The following is a 17,034-nucleotide window of genomic DNA, read 5'->3' on the forward strand; positions in this document are numbered from 1 at the left end:
GACACGGAAAAAGACAAAAGACAAAAAAAAAAACAAAAAAAAAAAACCACAGCTACAACAACAAAACACATATTATGGCACTATTAATCCACTGAAGAAAACAACACTCAATGACCAATCCCCGCCCCCCACCTCCTGCCCAAATCTTCCTCTTTCTCCACACCAGGCCAGGACCACATTGTCCTTATTACTTTTCCTTCCATTTGGCACTGGCTTCACTGTAGAGACTCTAGTTTCAGTCTTCTTTGTTTTCTCATCAACTAGGAGGTATGGAATTCCTTATCCCAGAATCTTTACCAATACCCTGGTGCTGTAATAAAACAGTCAGGGATCTTTTGATATACCAGTGACTCTTAATTCAGACCTCTGTACCTGAGAAAATTCACCCAAAGCATTACAGGAGTAAATGGAAGACTGATCTTTTGCTACCAGAAACTAACATTTAGAGAGCAGTTACTCTAATATGGCCTATATATTAAGGGCAGCAGCGTGCATTTGGAAGGAAAAGGAGAAAAATACAATCTCAAAAATTGCTTTTTCACTACAGAGAATAAAGTAGAGAAAACTTTACACTTTTATAAAAATCTTCACAACAAAAAGTAGGATCAGCTTGGCAGGCATTTCCTTTAGAGACAGGGAGAGGAAGGAAAAGGCTGAAAGACAGTATTCTTTTCTGCCATGAGTCAGGGAAGTAAAAGCTCCATCAGAAATAAGTAGTGGCAATAGAAAGGGGAAAGGCAGACCAATCCCTGGGGTTGACTAAAGAAAGGAGGACAGGAAATCACTAGGAAACTTCATTCCAGTAATCTACTCTTCCATCCCCAACAGTCCTGTGCCTGCTCCTAACATTACCTCAATCAGGAGCTTCTAACCCACATCATAGGAGCCACCACTAGCATTGCCATGTCTCAAAGTGAAAAAGTTGCCTACCTAATATTTATAGTCCATCTCTTCCTTATTAGGGGTAAGAAAGTCCCTCTCTTGTGGGTAGGAGTGGCCATGTAGTACAAGTCTGCCCAATGATACATAAAATAAGGGTTTCTAGGAAAGTTCTGTTTTCTTGATATAGGCACCACATCTTCTGTTTCTTGTTCTTTCCTCCTGCCTGAAATGCAGATGGCTGGAGATCTAGCACTTACTATGCAAGCAGGAGGGGAAGTTTAATATTATAAAGATGGTGATCTCTGATGACATCATGAAGTCAGCTACCAGTGCAGAACACTCTGCTGCTGGATTTCTTGTTAAGAAAATAAATTAATCCTATTTTGTTTAAACTACTGTTACTTGGGTTTTATGATACATACAGCCAAATTCAGTCCCTGATACATTTCTATTCCCAAGTGAAGGATGTAGAAGTAGAAAGAGCAGCAGTCCTCCCTTTAACTGCAGGAACATCCCAATTTGAAACTTAAAATCCATTATTATACATAGTAGTTTAATTACCAATACATATTAGACACATTATACTTTTAAGGATCTTTTACAGGCTGACATAAAGCCTCAGGTAAAATACCCTTTGGGTTCCACACACAAAATTTTGGAAAATAACCCATTCCGAAGATAGAAATAAACAATCTTACAAAGAGTTAACAAGTCTAAAAATCAACTAAACAAAAGCGGGCAATCTATTACAGTAGATTTTTCTCTCTGGATGTCTTTATAACAAGATACCATTAACCCAGATATGCTTATATATTATTTTTTATTCATATGCATGTGTTCTTACTTCTAAATATTTTCCATTGCTTAATTTTAAATCTAGAATTAACATTTAAAGTATATTTTTATTATATGCAGAGAAAGGTTAAATAAGAATTTTTTAGAAATTCCTAAAGAGGAAAATAGGTTAGGTTTGTGCTATGGGTTAAATATTTATCCCCTCCAAAGCTCATGTTAAAAGCTTGATTCCCAATGTGGCAGTGCTGACAGGTGGGGACTCTATGAGGTGACTGGATCACGAGGATGAGGCCCTCAAGAATGGATTAATCCATTCATGGGTTGATGGGTTAATAGTTTAATGGGTTATAAAAGAGTAGACTGGGGGTTTTATAAGGAGAGCAAGTGATGATGTGAAAGTGCTCTTGCCATTTTCACCATGTGACAGTCTGTGATGTCACAGGACTCTATACAGAGTCCCCACCAAGAAAAAAGCCCTCAGGAGAAATGACCCCTGGACCTTGGACTTCCCAGACTCCTAAACTGTAAGAAATCAATTTCGTTTTCTTATAAATTACCTAGTTTCAGGTATTCTGTTATTGGCAACAGAAAATAGACTAATACAGTTTGTCTTAAAAGTTAACAGGAGGGGGCAGCTCTATTTGCCCGTTAATGTTTAACTACACGATATGAAACACAGGCCACAGTGTACAGTCAAGTCTCCAGGGAGATACATGTTCACAGAAGCGTGCCTAAGAGAATGATGTTCCTGACTTACAATTAAAGAAATACTCGTTCCTTACATGAGAGAATAAAGCAGGAAATCTCGATAGTAACCACTGTCACATGTGATTGTGGTTGCTATGGCAAATATTTTTTTTAAACACAGAAATAATCATCCCATAAAACTGACAACAATTTCTCCAGTTGCAGCTGAATTCTGACCCTAGCTTATAAAAATATATTTTATTTTAATAATGTAATATTCAATATTACCTAGTTCTTCGCTTTTGGCCCTGATTCCTTTAACTGCATGCTGTGGAACTAAAAACCCATTAGGAATAAAGAATAAAATAACCACCACTGATTCTCCTCAGGCACATGAAATTTTTTTTTTTTTAAAGGTTGTTTTCTGTCTCCTTCATGCATCCCCCAAAGCATTTACAAGGAAACCAATTTGTGTGGAATATAATACCTTAGAAAATATACCAGTCTACCCACAATTATTCATTAACTTTCCTAATTTGCACATGTCTTCCAAACAGCTAAAAAGTCTTTATGAAAACTTAAATATATAAAGGAATTTTTATAATACTTTAACAAAATGTAATTTAATTTTTAATTTCTTAGCATGATTATGATAATGATACCCAAGTACAGAGAATGAAATAACAATCATAACTTTAGTATAATACAAGTCAACATCAAAGGGATTTATGAATATTACCTAATTTATTCTTCTAAAAATATTTTAAGATGTGGGTGTTCCACCTGATCAATGATCTTGAAAATTTGTCCTTTAATTTGTTGCCAAGAGTATAGAGAATACACATAAAAACCAGGATGTTAATATAGAAGCTACTGAAATCAGTTTTTTCTTAACTTCATCATACTGCATTTTAAAACAAAAGAGGATAAACACAAGAAGGTCCAGAGACTATTCATAAAAGAGATTAAAAGCTTAAAAAATAATACCTGCTCAAAGGTTAAAGGGACTGACATCGTTCAGCCAGGAAAAGAAAAATTTGAAGAATTTAGTATCCAAGTATATATGAAGGGTTCATGCACAGAAAATAGTGACCAGCTGTTTTCCATCTCCAATGGGGGCAGAATATAAGGAAACACAAATTGAAGCCCAAAGATTTCAGTTAAATAAAAGGAATGATTTCCTGTGTAAGTAATGAACATTGTTATGGCCATTGTGTACATCTATGGAAACCAGTTCTGCAGAAGCTCTGGGAAGAAAGAGATTTTCATTTGCCTAAGGAAGACTAACACATGTGCTTTGTCCTACAACAAAAATGCATACACCAACAGGCCTGCTTTGGGTCATTCTTCATTAAACATCCCACAGACCAAGAACAGACCACATTCAGTACTCACAGTGAACTCCAAACCACTGTAACCACATCTCAGCTGGAAACCTAGTACTTCTGCAGAGAAAAATGATGAGTTTCTAATTGCCCAGAAATACTATGGGTATTTGCCCCACCTACAAAAGGAACCTGTAGTTTATTGTTTTCACCTTTATCGCAATGTCCTGGGCAAGATTAACCTTATAAATTAAAGAGACATAAATTTTTTTAAAAAAGAATGGTTAAACATCTCTGGAGAAGTAGGAAACTAATCCCCCTGTATACTCTCCTATGCTTGTTAATTGTTTCTTGCCATTTGAAATTCCACCCTTGGTGATTTACTCCTTTGGTTTAAGACTTTATAATTATGGGGGAAAATGTATTTTATGAACATTAAACATTATTAGGCATTTTATACCTGTGTATCTGATCCTTTTCTGAAACAGGTTTTAGGAGAAAGAAGGAGAAAAAGGATATAAACCCAAACTGGGAGAGAAGATGTTATCAAGCAAAGAATGGGACATGAATGTGGATGCTCAAAGCAAACTGTCTCAAATTTACAATTCTGTGGAGGGACATTAGATGAATTAGGGAGTGGTAATACCTAATGGTCAGTCTTCCCTTCTTGGTGTCTCTCCTAAAGTCTTTGTAAATCAATCTAGTATCTGTTTCCAGGATAAACTCCTAAAAGTCTAGCAGAGAATCTCATTTGCTTTCCCTTACTAAGTGAAAATGCACATATGTGCTGTCCAAAATTGTGATATATTTTTAAATTTACCATATATTATAGGCATATACAAAAAAGAAATCTTAAAAATATATATCAATTAAAATTACTTAATTCAGCATTTAATAAAAGGTTAATATAAGTAAATAATATAAAACCTAAACATGACCAGTTATTCACTACCAATGGGTCTCTACCCACTTCACCACCCAGTTCTCTTTCTGCTGAATGTGCTCTAGTGTGTCTCCATCCTTCTTAAACACTCCAGGTGAGTTTTAAACGCAATACTGCATATGAGTTCTGTGCACTGAGAGTAGAATGAAGCTGCATATTTCCTCATTCTAAAAAGTGGTTATCAGTCCTAGCTGCAGCCAGCAGCACCCAGCAGCACCTGTAGAGGTTTTTTTGATTTTTTAAATTTATTTTTAAAATAGAGATGCCCAGGCCCTGCTCCAGCCTGGAGAACCAGCATCTCTGAAGGGCTACTGCTGTGATGTATACTTGTGAGGTTAATTGTTTGGACCCAAGACCAGGGTTTATCTTGTAAATCAAGCCCACTGCTCCAGCCTGTAGAGATCTTTTCAGATCTTGATTCTTACAATCTATTTTTATTTTGCTCCACTCCATGTCGTTTGCAATTCTGATGGACTTTCATTCTGTAGCTTCATCCAAGTTTCTATGAAAAATGTTGAGCTAACCAGGGCTGAGGCATAGGCCCTATAGCACACAATGAGAAATCACCTGGTTGACAATGGTTTATTTGAAGCTGTGGTGCACTGAAATTTAGCCATCATTGCCGCCTGCCTCTGGTGAGCCTTCATACTGTGGAGGCTACAAAGCTAAACACTACATTTCCCAGAACTCCCACTAACTTATGCTGACTTGTAATCTTCCTGATCTTTCCTTTTTTTTTTGTCTTTTTCGTGACTGGTAAGGGGATTGCAACCCTTGGTGTGGTGTCGCCCACACCGCGCTCAGCCAGTGAGCGCACCGGCCATTCCTATATAGGATCCGAACCCGCGGCGGGAGCGTCGCTGCGCTCCCAGCGCTGCACTCTCCCGAGTGCGCCACAGGCCGGCCCTTTCCTGATCTTTCCTAAAGGACTCACAGATATTCAAGAATCCTGCCCAAGAGGGACATCAAGCTTACCACCCCCAGGGTAGTGAGGTGATTTTAGCATCAAAGCTGGGTCTTTATACTTGTTATATCACTTACTTGCTATGAAATCTTGGACAAGTCACTTAAAATTCCCAAGTCTCAGTTTCCTTAGTTGTAAATGGTAGTGAAAATGCTATTTTATAGTATCCTTGTGAGAAGTAAATGAGATAAAGTACATAAAGTCTTGAGCACAATGTTTGGCCCATAGTAGACCCTCAATTAATGATAGCTATAACCTTAAAAATTCACCTTTTTTCCCTTTTCCAAAAATAAAATAACAAAATTTAAATATACTTTTTCATGCTTCCATGGCACTTCCCCCATTTTCTCAAAGAGATGTCAAATTGCACAAACACTGGAATATAGTTCTCACCTCAAGTTATCTCAATATACATTATCAAACATATTCCTGGGTCAGATCAGCTGGGTGCTCTCTTACCATCTACTCATCTTGCCATTCAAATTCCTCTTATTCAAGTTTGGGCTATTCAGTTCATTTTGGAGATCATTATTCTCCACAGAATCCCTCTGGTTAGCTTACTGAATAAAGAGAGATGGAGCAAAGTCTTGGAGGAGGCAGGGAAAAGTGGGAGCAAGAATTTTCCTTGGGAAGGAAAAGAACAGAGCTGCTCAATAGCTCAGCATTTCTAGTCCAAGGAAGATAAAGCCTTCCTCTCTGCATGGGATATAGGGATGGGAAAAGCCCAGGGCTGTCCAGATGCTCTAGCTTTCCAAGTTGTTGGAAGGACAAACTGATAAGGTGGGCAGATAGAAATTACTCTTTATTGATTTCTTAATATTCTCTGCTAGGTGCTTTTTGTATTTACCTAAGTTAACACACAAACACAAAAACACAAGAGACAAATATACTACACTGAAGCTCAGAAAAGATTAAGTAACACATAATTAATAAGCAGTATGATTTCAATCAGATCCCAAGCTCCTTTCACTACATGACATCATTTATTCAGAAAATATTTAATGAACTCTTAGTATGTGCTAGGTATTAATTATTAGGTATTTGAAATACAGTGGAGGAATAAACAGATAATCACACAGAAGCAGGCACTTACAATACAGTGTGACAAGTGCTACAAGAGTAGAAGCATGAGTGAGAAGGAAGCATACAGGACAGGCACCAATGCCTAACCTGAGGTCATTAGAGGAAGCAACCTCTTAACTGAGTCTGAAAGGATAAATCTGAAGTAGCCAAGGAAGCAGGAATCCAGACAGAAGGATCTGGGCAGTGCAAACGCCCAAAGGTAAGAAAGAGCACGATAAGAGCTGAGGAGCTGGAAGGATGAGGAGGGAATAGTGAGACATGAGAACAGAAAGATAAGAAGGGACCAGGCCATGAACTGCCTTTTAATCCATGTTGGGCTTTAGCCTAAGAGCAATTGGGACTTACTGGCAGGCCAGAAGCAGAGGAGAAATGTGGTGACATCTGTATGGAAGTTAGGGGACCAAGACTGGAAGCAGGACATCATTAGGAAGCCTTCCAAGTGAGAGACTATGAGACTGCACTAGAGAAATGCAAGAAAATATGGTGATAAGAGTGTAGAGATATTTAGGAGGCAGAATTAATGAACTTGATTGATGTTAATGCAATGAGAGGGTAAAGAAAGAGAGAGAACTTAAGAATGACTCAAATTTTCCTATATTATTCCAAAGTCCATGTTTAAAACACCTACACAGCTTTCTAGGATCTTGCATGATAATGTTCAATTTTCTTCAACAAAGTAGGAAGCCAGGTTGTCTACTAAAACTGGGAGGGGAGATGGCAGAAGGAGATTTAGTAAAAGTCTAAAATAGCCACTTTGTAGAAAGAGAAAGAGTTGAGCAGAGAAACACAGGCCCAAATGCGCCTGTAAGTCTTGAACTGGTGGCCTTCATCTGTGCAGATGTGAGATTTTTCTCCAGCCGCATTCAGCCGCCAGCGTGAAGATGCACAGAAGATAGACAAATAGACTGATACACAGTCAAGAGTATTCCATGAGGGGCAGAGGATTTAAGGACATGAGTATGGGAGAGTGGCTAAAGTGATGAAACAGCCTGTAAGCTGAAGAGAAAAGTGAAGAGCAGGTGTGCTAATGAAAAGAAAGCAGACGGGTCAAGGAACTAGAGAGCTTCCATGACAGCATTCCCCAAATGTGTTTCTCAGACACCAATTACAGGATGTTAATCACTGATATGCTCCTCATTAAAAGCTTTTCATGGTTAAGTAAGTAACAGAAAGCCTGGGTAATATAACTTTTAAACAGGTTTCCTTCCAGCACTACTTGAGCATTTAATAAGCCAGTAATACATACTATAGAGCATTTAATAAGCTAGTAATACATACTGTAGTTCTCTAATAATTTATCTCTAGGACAAATATGTATTTCCCAAACATTTCTGATTAATGTATATTATCTATCTATATTTACCAGAGAATCTCACTAAATGGGTATCTAAAGGAACATATTTTCAGAAGGTCTGTTCTGTGAAATGAAAGGGAGGGATAGTAGAACACTTGGAAAGAAAGTCATATGTTACCTGGTATGTTACTACTATCTTACCAAGGCAGGAGGTTTACCTGAAAGTTCTCTTAGCTCTCAGAGTGATGAATCTTTAATCCTACTACAAATCAATACCTGAAAGAAAAAGTTTCAATTCTGACTATACTGTAGTTAGTATTCATTCATGAAAGCAATATTCCAAAAACATCTACTATCATGCAGTATAGGAGATTCACACAGTATTTTTACCACGACAAACTTCACAATCTATTTGGGGAAAAAATACACACATGTACACATGAAAAATAACAACCTGGTTGGAGAATAACGGCTCTTCCTCAATACCAAAAAGATATTGTTTCCCTTCAGGAAAACCAGAGCTATCAATCCAGCTCCACCCAGCTCCGTAAGACCAGAAGTTGCCTCCACAGAGACAAAGCTAACTGAGTAGGTCTGAACTGAACAAGGTAAAAGGCCTCAGTCTTCTATTTGCTGGGGCAACTGTTCTCCCAGAGTCACCCACAATGAAATAATCTCTGCTACTCCATCAATTTGATGACAATAGATTCTTGACCTGGTCTTAATCTACTCCTTCAGGATAAAAAGTCCTAAATGGTGATTTCCTCAAATGACAACCAACCTGCTTATACCCAGTGTCAACCATTCAGAATTTTAACTAGCATAGACCAGTATGCATAAAGCATATTATATATAAGGAAGAAGTAGAGATCCATGTGCAAATATTAGCTGGTGCCATATTGTGAAAGGCATTAGTTACCAGCTGAAGCCTGGACATTATATGGGTAATGAGGAGGCCCCAGAGGTATGCAAATGGAAGGAGTGGGAGAGGGAGGGTAAAAATAACGCCACCACTGCTGCAAATAGGTGTGGAAAGTTCTTGGAACATACAATGCAGGGTCCGTGCACCCTCCCGCCCCCTTTTCTTAAACAGATCAAATATTAAAATATTTTTTGTCACTTTTCTCCACTTAGCTTCTGAAGGTATTTGAATATTTTGCTTCCTAGGGTCAAATCTCCATATTTTACAGAGGTCAGAAATACACGTCTGCAATTTCTAGCTTCATGGATAAAGGTATGAAAGAGAAAGTGTGAACATGATTTAAATTGACAAGAATGTTAAATCAGGCAACTCACTTGAAACTCAAATGGAAAAAGAGGACGGAAGTCAGAATCTTTGGCACACAATGTAAGATTCTAGAGACTATAGGAAACCAAAAATAATATACTGCTACAATTTTTTTAGGGAACAAAAATGCTAAAGATACATTAGCAAATGAGGCTTTGACTGATGTGACATAAGCTAAGACCTCATACCAACTATTGTAAGAAGTTTAAAGAAGATTAGAGCATGAGGAAAAACAAAACTAAAATAATTACGTGGTTTCACGAAAACTAAGTCCTTCCTCAACAGCTTCACATTCCTTACTATTGCTCTACTACAGTAAGACAATCCCTGGAAGCTATACTAATATCAGTTGATTAGATTTGGGGGAACACCAAAGTCCCACACTATAGAATATCTAACTTTCAGAAACTTAAAATACATGGAAAGTTGGCTCACGGGATTTAAAACTTGCTGAGGCCCATAAAACAACTGCAACTATATAAACCACTATCTGTTCAACTTAAAAACAGGCTTTTCAGGGGCCGGCCCGGTGGCGCACTGGATAGTGCGCCGCTTGGGAAGCGCGGCAGCGCTCCCGTCCGAGGGTTCGGATCCCACGTACAGACCGGCTCCCGCTCACTGGCTGAGCGAGGCGCGGGAGCAACGCCGAGGCTTGCGATCCCGTCGCCGGTCCCCGGTCCGGTACGGGGGCAACACTGAGGGTTGCGATCCGTAGCCGGACACGGAAAAAAGACAAAAAAAAAAACAAACAAACAAAAAAAAACAGGCTTTTCAATAAAATCTCTGTGACAAAAAGTCATACCTATATAATTTGTTATAATAAAATTAAGAAATATTGATCTCTGTGGTTTTCTAAGTTCAAAGTCACTACACAAAATATGTGGAAATCTGTGGTGTAATTTTAAAGTATGATATCTCATAAATCATCATTACTATCTCTTCCTTCTCTTCCTTGCAATATAATAATCTAACATGAAATAGATTCCATAAAGACTCATTTTTTTCAACCACTGTATATATACTAATGTTTGACTATATGACCACATGAAAAAGTTGTGTATACAGTTTCACTGGGAGCTCAGCAGCTCACTAGATACACCGAAGCATTTGATCTTCTACCGGATCTAAGAGTCATAAAATCTGAATAAAATAATTTTATCAGCTTGTGGAAAGTGATGCTACATTGTGATGGAAAATGCATTAACTGTCTTACCATAGGGTCTTTTTGCTCTATAGGCCATGTGACTTGTACCCTAACACTAACTGGCTTTAGAGGCCACAGACCATCCTATGCAGTTGAGTAAGGCCTGTGATGGATGACACCACTTATTCTAGTCAGAAGCCCAGCTAGGAATTTCAGAAAATCTAAGATTTATGCTGCTTTCCAGGGCAAAGGCCCAGGAGACCCACCAGTGGTGGAAGACAGAAAATTCATAGCCTCTCCCCCACCCCAGGATTAACCATACAGCAATCTGTTTGCATTCTGTGCTTCACGACCCTCACCTTCCAAAGTATAGAACCATAATGGGGTATATATACAAGGAAATGTGAAGAAAGCAGTAGCAGTGAGCCAAGTGACTTAAAGCTATGAAGTAAGACCTCAGGGGAAACAGCCACACAGGGGAAATAACAAAAAGAAAGAGGTGGGCAAAAGAAAATAAAATGTCAGAGAGGAAATTCTGATATCCATTTTGCTGTACTAGCAAATCACTTCAATATTTACAACTTTCTAGGTTCTACAACGGCAAAAATCATGCAATCCTGCTTTTCTGCCATTTAGAAGCAATACTATGAGGTGGAAAACAGACTAGTGCTTAGACTTTGACATCAACCACACAGGACTAGGGTAGTAGGAGAAAGAGAAGAGGTGAGTAGGTCTGAGGAGATAATCCACTTTTGCCTATCACTGTGAAATCACAATGTCCTACACTGTTAGCTGCAGTATCTTAAAACACTATTTTTTTTAAAAAAGAAATGCTAGTCTGTGAAAGTATCCCTATCTTCATCCCTCTGAAAGCAACAGAGGTCAGAGAGAATGTCATTTAGCCCTGTAGCACCCCTGGCACTGTGCCTCACACATGATAAGCAGCAGTAAATATGTACAGAACCAAATCTTCTGAACATCCCAGTATCTTAATTCTTCTTTCTAGTGTTTCTTATTTTCCCACTTCAGCCCCTCTTTCTTCGAGTAGCTTGCACTCCTCTGTTTCTGTGGCTTAAGTGATAATTTAGATAACATGAAATAATATGTTGTATTTATTGGAAAGAATTTTAGGTTTGCTTTTTTAATTGGAAAAGTAAATGTTAGGAACACTATCTTTTTCTCTCTAAAATACTTTACAAATTAAATTATGGATTAGCAGCCCTCAATAGAAAAAGTTCCATAACCCTAAGCTAAAGATGTGTTGCTTTCTGTTATATTAAAATAAAAATTGAAAGAGTTTACTTGTGCCATACTCTTTTTTTACAGTTAAATAAAGCCAAGAATTAAAAGATTCCATAATTGGCTAGAAAAAGAACCACAGAACTATCCTGGTTTCTACATAAGCATACTTTCAAAACAAAAAACTAATATCCAATGGGAAAAAGCCACATACTTTTCATAGTTCCATCTTCTTCTTCCTCATCCTCACTGTTTATAACCATGGTCCCCAAATCAGACTCTAACATTGTGCTGTTATGTTCAATCATCGTCTGGGCCCCTTCGCTCATCGTGCTTGTGGCCCTCATCGTGCCCACGCTTTCCGAACTAGTCTTCACCATGGTGTGGGAATCCAGCTCATCTTCATCCTGCAAGCAAAATACTGCAATGAAGGAAGACTTCTCTAAAATAGTTGGATTTCTTAATTCTCAACAGAATGAGCATAGTACATTTTCAATAATGATAAAAATACTACTATTACTACTAATTTTAATATAAGAACACACATACAAATGTTAACATAAGAGCCAGAATTATCCAAAATAACCTAAAGCTTTAGAAAATCAAAACTCAAGCAACAGAAACTGTTTGATGAAATAGATGGCTGCTAGTTGCTTTTAAAGTAAGAATTAAAGGCTGACTGGTTAGCACAGTCACTTAAAGCACGGTACTGATGACACCAAAGTTAAGCATTCTAATCCCTACCAGCCAGACCCCAAAACAAAAATAAAATAAAATAAGGATTAAGATAGGTAAATAATCACCAAATGCATAACAAAAAATACAGGGACAAAATAATTAAACATAAAGAAGACAGCACATTTAGGCAAGAACGTGTTGGCATTTTCTACTATAACAGGCATAATAATGTTTATAACTTTGTACAACAGCCATTAGCTTTTTCTTTTAAATTGTGGTAAAATATATATCACACAAAATTTACCATTTTAATGATTTTCAAGTGTGCTCTGTGGCATTAAGTATACTCACAATGTTGTGCACCATCAGCGCTATACATTTCCAGAACTTTTTCATCATCCCAAACAGAAACTATGTACCCATTAAACAATAATTCCTCATTCTCCCCTTTCCCCAGTCCCTAGTAACCTCTATTCTACCTTCTGTCATTATTAATTTGACTATTCTAGGTACCTCATATAAGTGGAATCATACAATATTTGTCCTTTTGTGTCTGGCTCATTTCACATAATGTTCTTAAAGGCTCATGCATGTTGTAGCATGTGTTGGAATTTCATTCCTTTTAACTGAATGATATTTTATTGTACGTACATACCACAATTTGCTTTCCCAATCATTTGTTGATAGACATTTTGGTTGTTTACACCTTTGGCTATTCTGAATAAGGCTGCTGTGAACACTGGGATACAAAATACCTGTTTGAGTCCCTGCTTTGAATTATTTGGGGTATATACGTAGAAGTACAATTTATGGATCATATGGTAACCCTATGTTTAATTTTCTTGAGGAACTCCCAAATTCTTTTCAACAATGGCTGTACCATTTTACATTCCCATCAGCAATGCACAGGGTTACAATTTCTCCACATCCTCACCAACACTTGTTATTTTCTATTTTTTTTTTTTAAATAGCCATCCTAATGGATCTGAAGTAGTATCTCATTGTCCTTTGATCTGCATTTCCCTAATGACTAGTGATACTGAACCATCTTTTCATGTGCTTGGCCACTTGTTATCTTTGGAGAAATGTCAGTTCAAGTCCTTCGCCCGTTTTTGAAATAGGTTGTTTGGTTTTTTGTTGTACAGTTGTTACACATTCTGGGTATTACACATTCTGATATTAATCCCTTAACAGATATATGATTTGCAAATATTTTCCTCCATTCTGTAGGTTGTCTTTTTCACTCTGCTGATAGTGTTCTTTGATGCACAAAAGTCTGTTTTCATTAAGCCCAAGTTATCTATTTTTTCTTTTGTTGCCTGTGCTTTTGTCATATCCTAGCCATCAGTTTTTAAATGTTTCACAGAAGAATTAAGTCAGTGATATAAATATGAACGAAAAATGCTCTTTAAGACATTCACCAAAAAAAACCCAGAATAAGGTCATAAAAATAAACTAAAAAATTCTGTTTGAGAGACCAAAGAATCTGCTATTTGGAAAAACTTGATCATGCACTGAGATTCATTTATATCTATTCCACTTTTAGCAGAAACATACAAACAAAATATAGTTCTGGCAGAGGAGAAAATGCAAATGTGCGGACTAAGAACATCAATGCTGTGTCTAAGCAACCTAGGTGGTTTGACATAACAATTTCTGGACAGATGTTTGATACTTCTCCTCTTCCTAAACCTACACGATAAGCTTGGGCATTATATCTCAAAGTCTTCTGCTCTTCTTTCATGACCCTCTCTTTCAGAAGACCTCTTTTTTCTCATGCCTTCAACTATCCTCCCAGCTCCCAAAATCTTCCTATGTCTTTACCTTCTACTTAGATGCTTAAAATGATGTCTAAAACTCGACATTTCCAAATCAGATATTATCTCACCCATCTCTCTAGTCCCATCTGTCTCCATCCTCAAAAACCACTACCACAAAGCACAGCAGTCTTCACTAGCTACCCAAGAGTAAAACTTTAATGTCTTCTTATGTTCATTCCCTATATAGAGTCAACAAGTTCTTTTAAAAAATTCTCTCAGTTCCCCCTCTTTTTTTCCATTCCGACTGTGCATTAGTCCATTTTCAGTTGCTTATAACTGAATACCTGAAACTGGGTAATTTATAAAGAAATGAAATTTATTTCTTACAGTTTTGGAGGCTGAGAAGTCTAAGGTCCAGGCAACATACCTGGTGAGGGCCTTGTTCTTGGTGGGAACTCTCTACAGAGTCCCTTGGTAACACAGTCTCACATAACAAGGGCTGTATGAGAGCACTTATTAATGTGCTCACTTGCTCTCCTTATAGAGCCACCAGTCCATTAAACCAATAACCGATTACTCCATGAATGGATTAATCTATTCAGTAATGGGTTAATTGTTTAATGGGTTGTCATGGATGTGATCCATTTATGAGAGCAAAGTCCTCATGATCCAATTACCTCTGAAAGGCCCTACCTTTCAACACTGCCACACTGGAAATCAACTTCCCACATGAACTTTGGAGGGGACAAACATTCAGGCCATAGCACACTGCTACTGGGTATATTCCTCATTACCTCATACCCAAGTTACTACAGGCAATGCTTCCTGACTAAAGACTTTCCCATCTAACCTTCTAGAATTAGACAGAAGTTAGCTCAAATCCTGGCTCAAATCACTCACTAGGCACAAGACCTTTAGGCAACCTACTTAAACCTTAGCTTCTTCCACTGGTGTTATGATTACTAAATGAGAAAAGGTATACAAAATGCCTATATGATACCTGAACCAAGGTAGTTTCACACCTTCCTCAAACTACACAGCTCTATACTAATCTTTCTTGAATACTGTTTGTATCACAATATTCTTCTACTGAAGAATCCGTAATGGCTTGCACATAATAAAGCTAAATATTTCTGCCTAGATTTTAATGTCCTCTATGTTCTTATCTTATTCTATCTGGCCAATCCCATTTTTTCCATTGTTCATATATCCTCCAATACAGGCAGGCTGACCTTAACCAAATCTCCCTTTGCCATAACTCCCTATAATGCTATGCCCATTAAGAGCTCCTCTTTGCTCATATCTTCTTCTCTGCCCAGAATGTCCTTCTCCTCTATCCATTTAACCAAATCCTACCTAGTCCCAGATCAAGTATCTATTACCTCCACAGTTAATTGTATCTCTGTTAATTATTCTTTTTTTCCCAAACTTCTATAGAATTTACAATCTACATTACAACTTTTGCATTTAAATTTATGTTTTCATATTATGAACAATTGTTTTGTTAAGTCTTTTATAAATATAATTACCTAATGGACAAGAATGACTTAGAGCACTTCTGAATCCACAAAAGTGTTTCATTCAGTATTCAAAACACAGTAAGCATTCAATAAATATTCACTTTTTCACAGAATTATAAATTCATTGACCTTTACAGCTGGAAGGAAACTAACTCAATCCCTCATTTTACATCTGAAAAAAGTGAGGCCCATGGATAAGTAAAGCAACTTCCCTAAGGCCACACCCCTATTTAAAAAGTAGAACTAGGGGCCGGCCGGTGGCGCACTCGGTAGCGGGTTCGGATCCCATATAGAGACCGGTTCCCGCTCACTGGCTGAGCGCGGTGCGGGCGCGACACCGAGGGTTGCGATCCCGTTACCGGTCACGAAAAAAGACAAAAAGGAAAAAAAAAAAAGTAGAACTAGGACCAAGAAACGAATTCTTTTATTTGTTAGCCTATCATTCTACTACATACATGTACCTTAGTTACACTAAAATTTTTATCTACTTGAATGCTTAGGTTAGCGGCACAAGTTTACAATTTTAACAGCTTATGTCATCATGTCCTATTCCCAAAGAGTCCCATACAAATTATTTGATCCATCCTAGCCCAAGCCACCATCTTCTCTTACTTGGACTATTACAACAGCCTTTTGTTTTCACTGTTTCCTTTCTTGCCCCCCTTTAGTGTTATACATAAGAGACAGATTTATCCTTTCAAAGGACAAATCACAGCATGTTATTCTCCTGGTAAAAATTCTGAATTTGACTCTCATCACGCTTAGAGTAAAATCCAAAATCTTTATCATGGCCAACTGTGATCTGGCCTAATAACATCTGCCAATCCCATCTCCTATCACATTCCTTCCTGCTCACCAAACTCCAGCCATAGTGGCCTCCTTTGCTGTTTCTTGAGCATTCTAAGCATGTTCATCCTCAAGCCTTTAAATTATCCAATGTCTCAGACTGGAACGCTCTTCCACAAGACAGCTTGATCATCTGTTTAATTCAGGCCTCTACTTAGATGTCACCTCCTTGATGAGGTTTTTTCTGACCATAAATCTAAATTGAAACCTCCATCATTCTCTATGCTTCTGTATTCTTCATAGCTGTACCTGGCCTTCTCTACCACTAGAATGTAAGTCTGATAAAAGCAAGACACATCTTTTTAACTTCTGAATCCCCACTGCTAAAACACTTGGCACATAGTAAATACCCGATAAGTATTTATTAAATGAATTAAGCAATTTATATTTTAATTTATTAATTCATTTAACAAGCATTTATTGTACATTTATAATATGTCAAGTAGTGGACCAGGCACTGGAGATGCAGAGATGAATAAGACACGGTTTTGCTTTTTAAGGAGTTTGAGGTCTAGGAGAAATCTATTGACATATGAACAATAAATTACAAGACAATCTGTTAAATACTATAAGAAAAATGTTGACA

The 17,034-nt window shown here is 37.6% G+C and overlaps 1 protein-coding gene across 1 annotated transcript in view; it reads right to left on the bottom strand.

Moving 5' to 3' along the window:
- Window positions 1-17,034, bottom strand: part of STK3 (serine/threonine kinase 3) — a gene marked incomplete at its 5' end in the record, with an annotated part of 136,276 nt that overhangs the window by 89,290 nt on the left and 29,952 nt on the right. Inside the window, one exon of the mRNA XM_008575940.1 lies at window positions 11,859-12,051. Coding sequence (XP_008574162.1) covers window positions 11,859-12,051 — 193 coding nt within the window. The remainder of the gene's footprint in view (window positions 1-11,858; window positions 12,052-17,034) is intronic.

Source organism: Galeopterus variegatus, unplaced genomic scaffold, assembly GCF_000696425.1.
Source record: "Galeopterus variegatus unplaced genomic scaffold, G_variegatus-3.0.2 Scaffold1260, whole genome shotgun sequence".
NCBI lineage: Eukaryota > Metazoa > Chordata > Mammalia > Dermoptera > Cynocephalidae > Galeopterus > Galeopterus variegatus.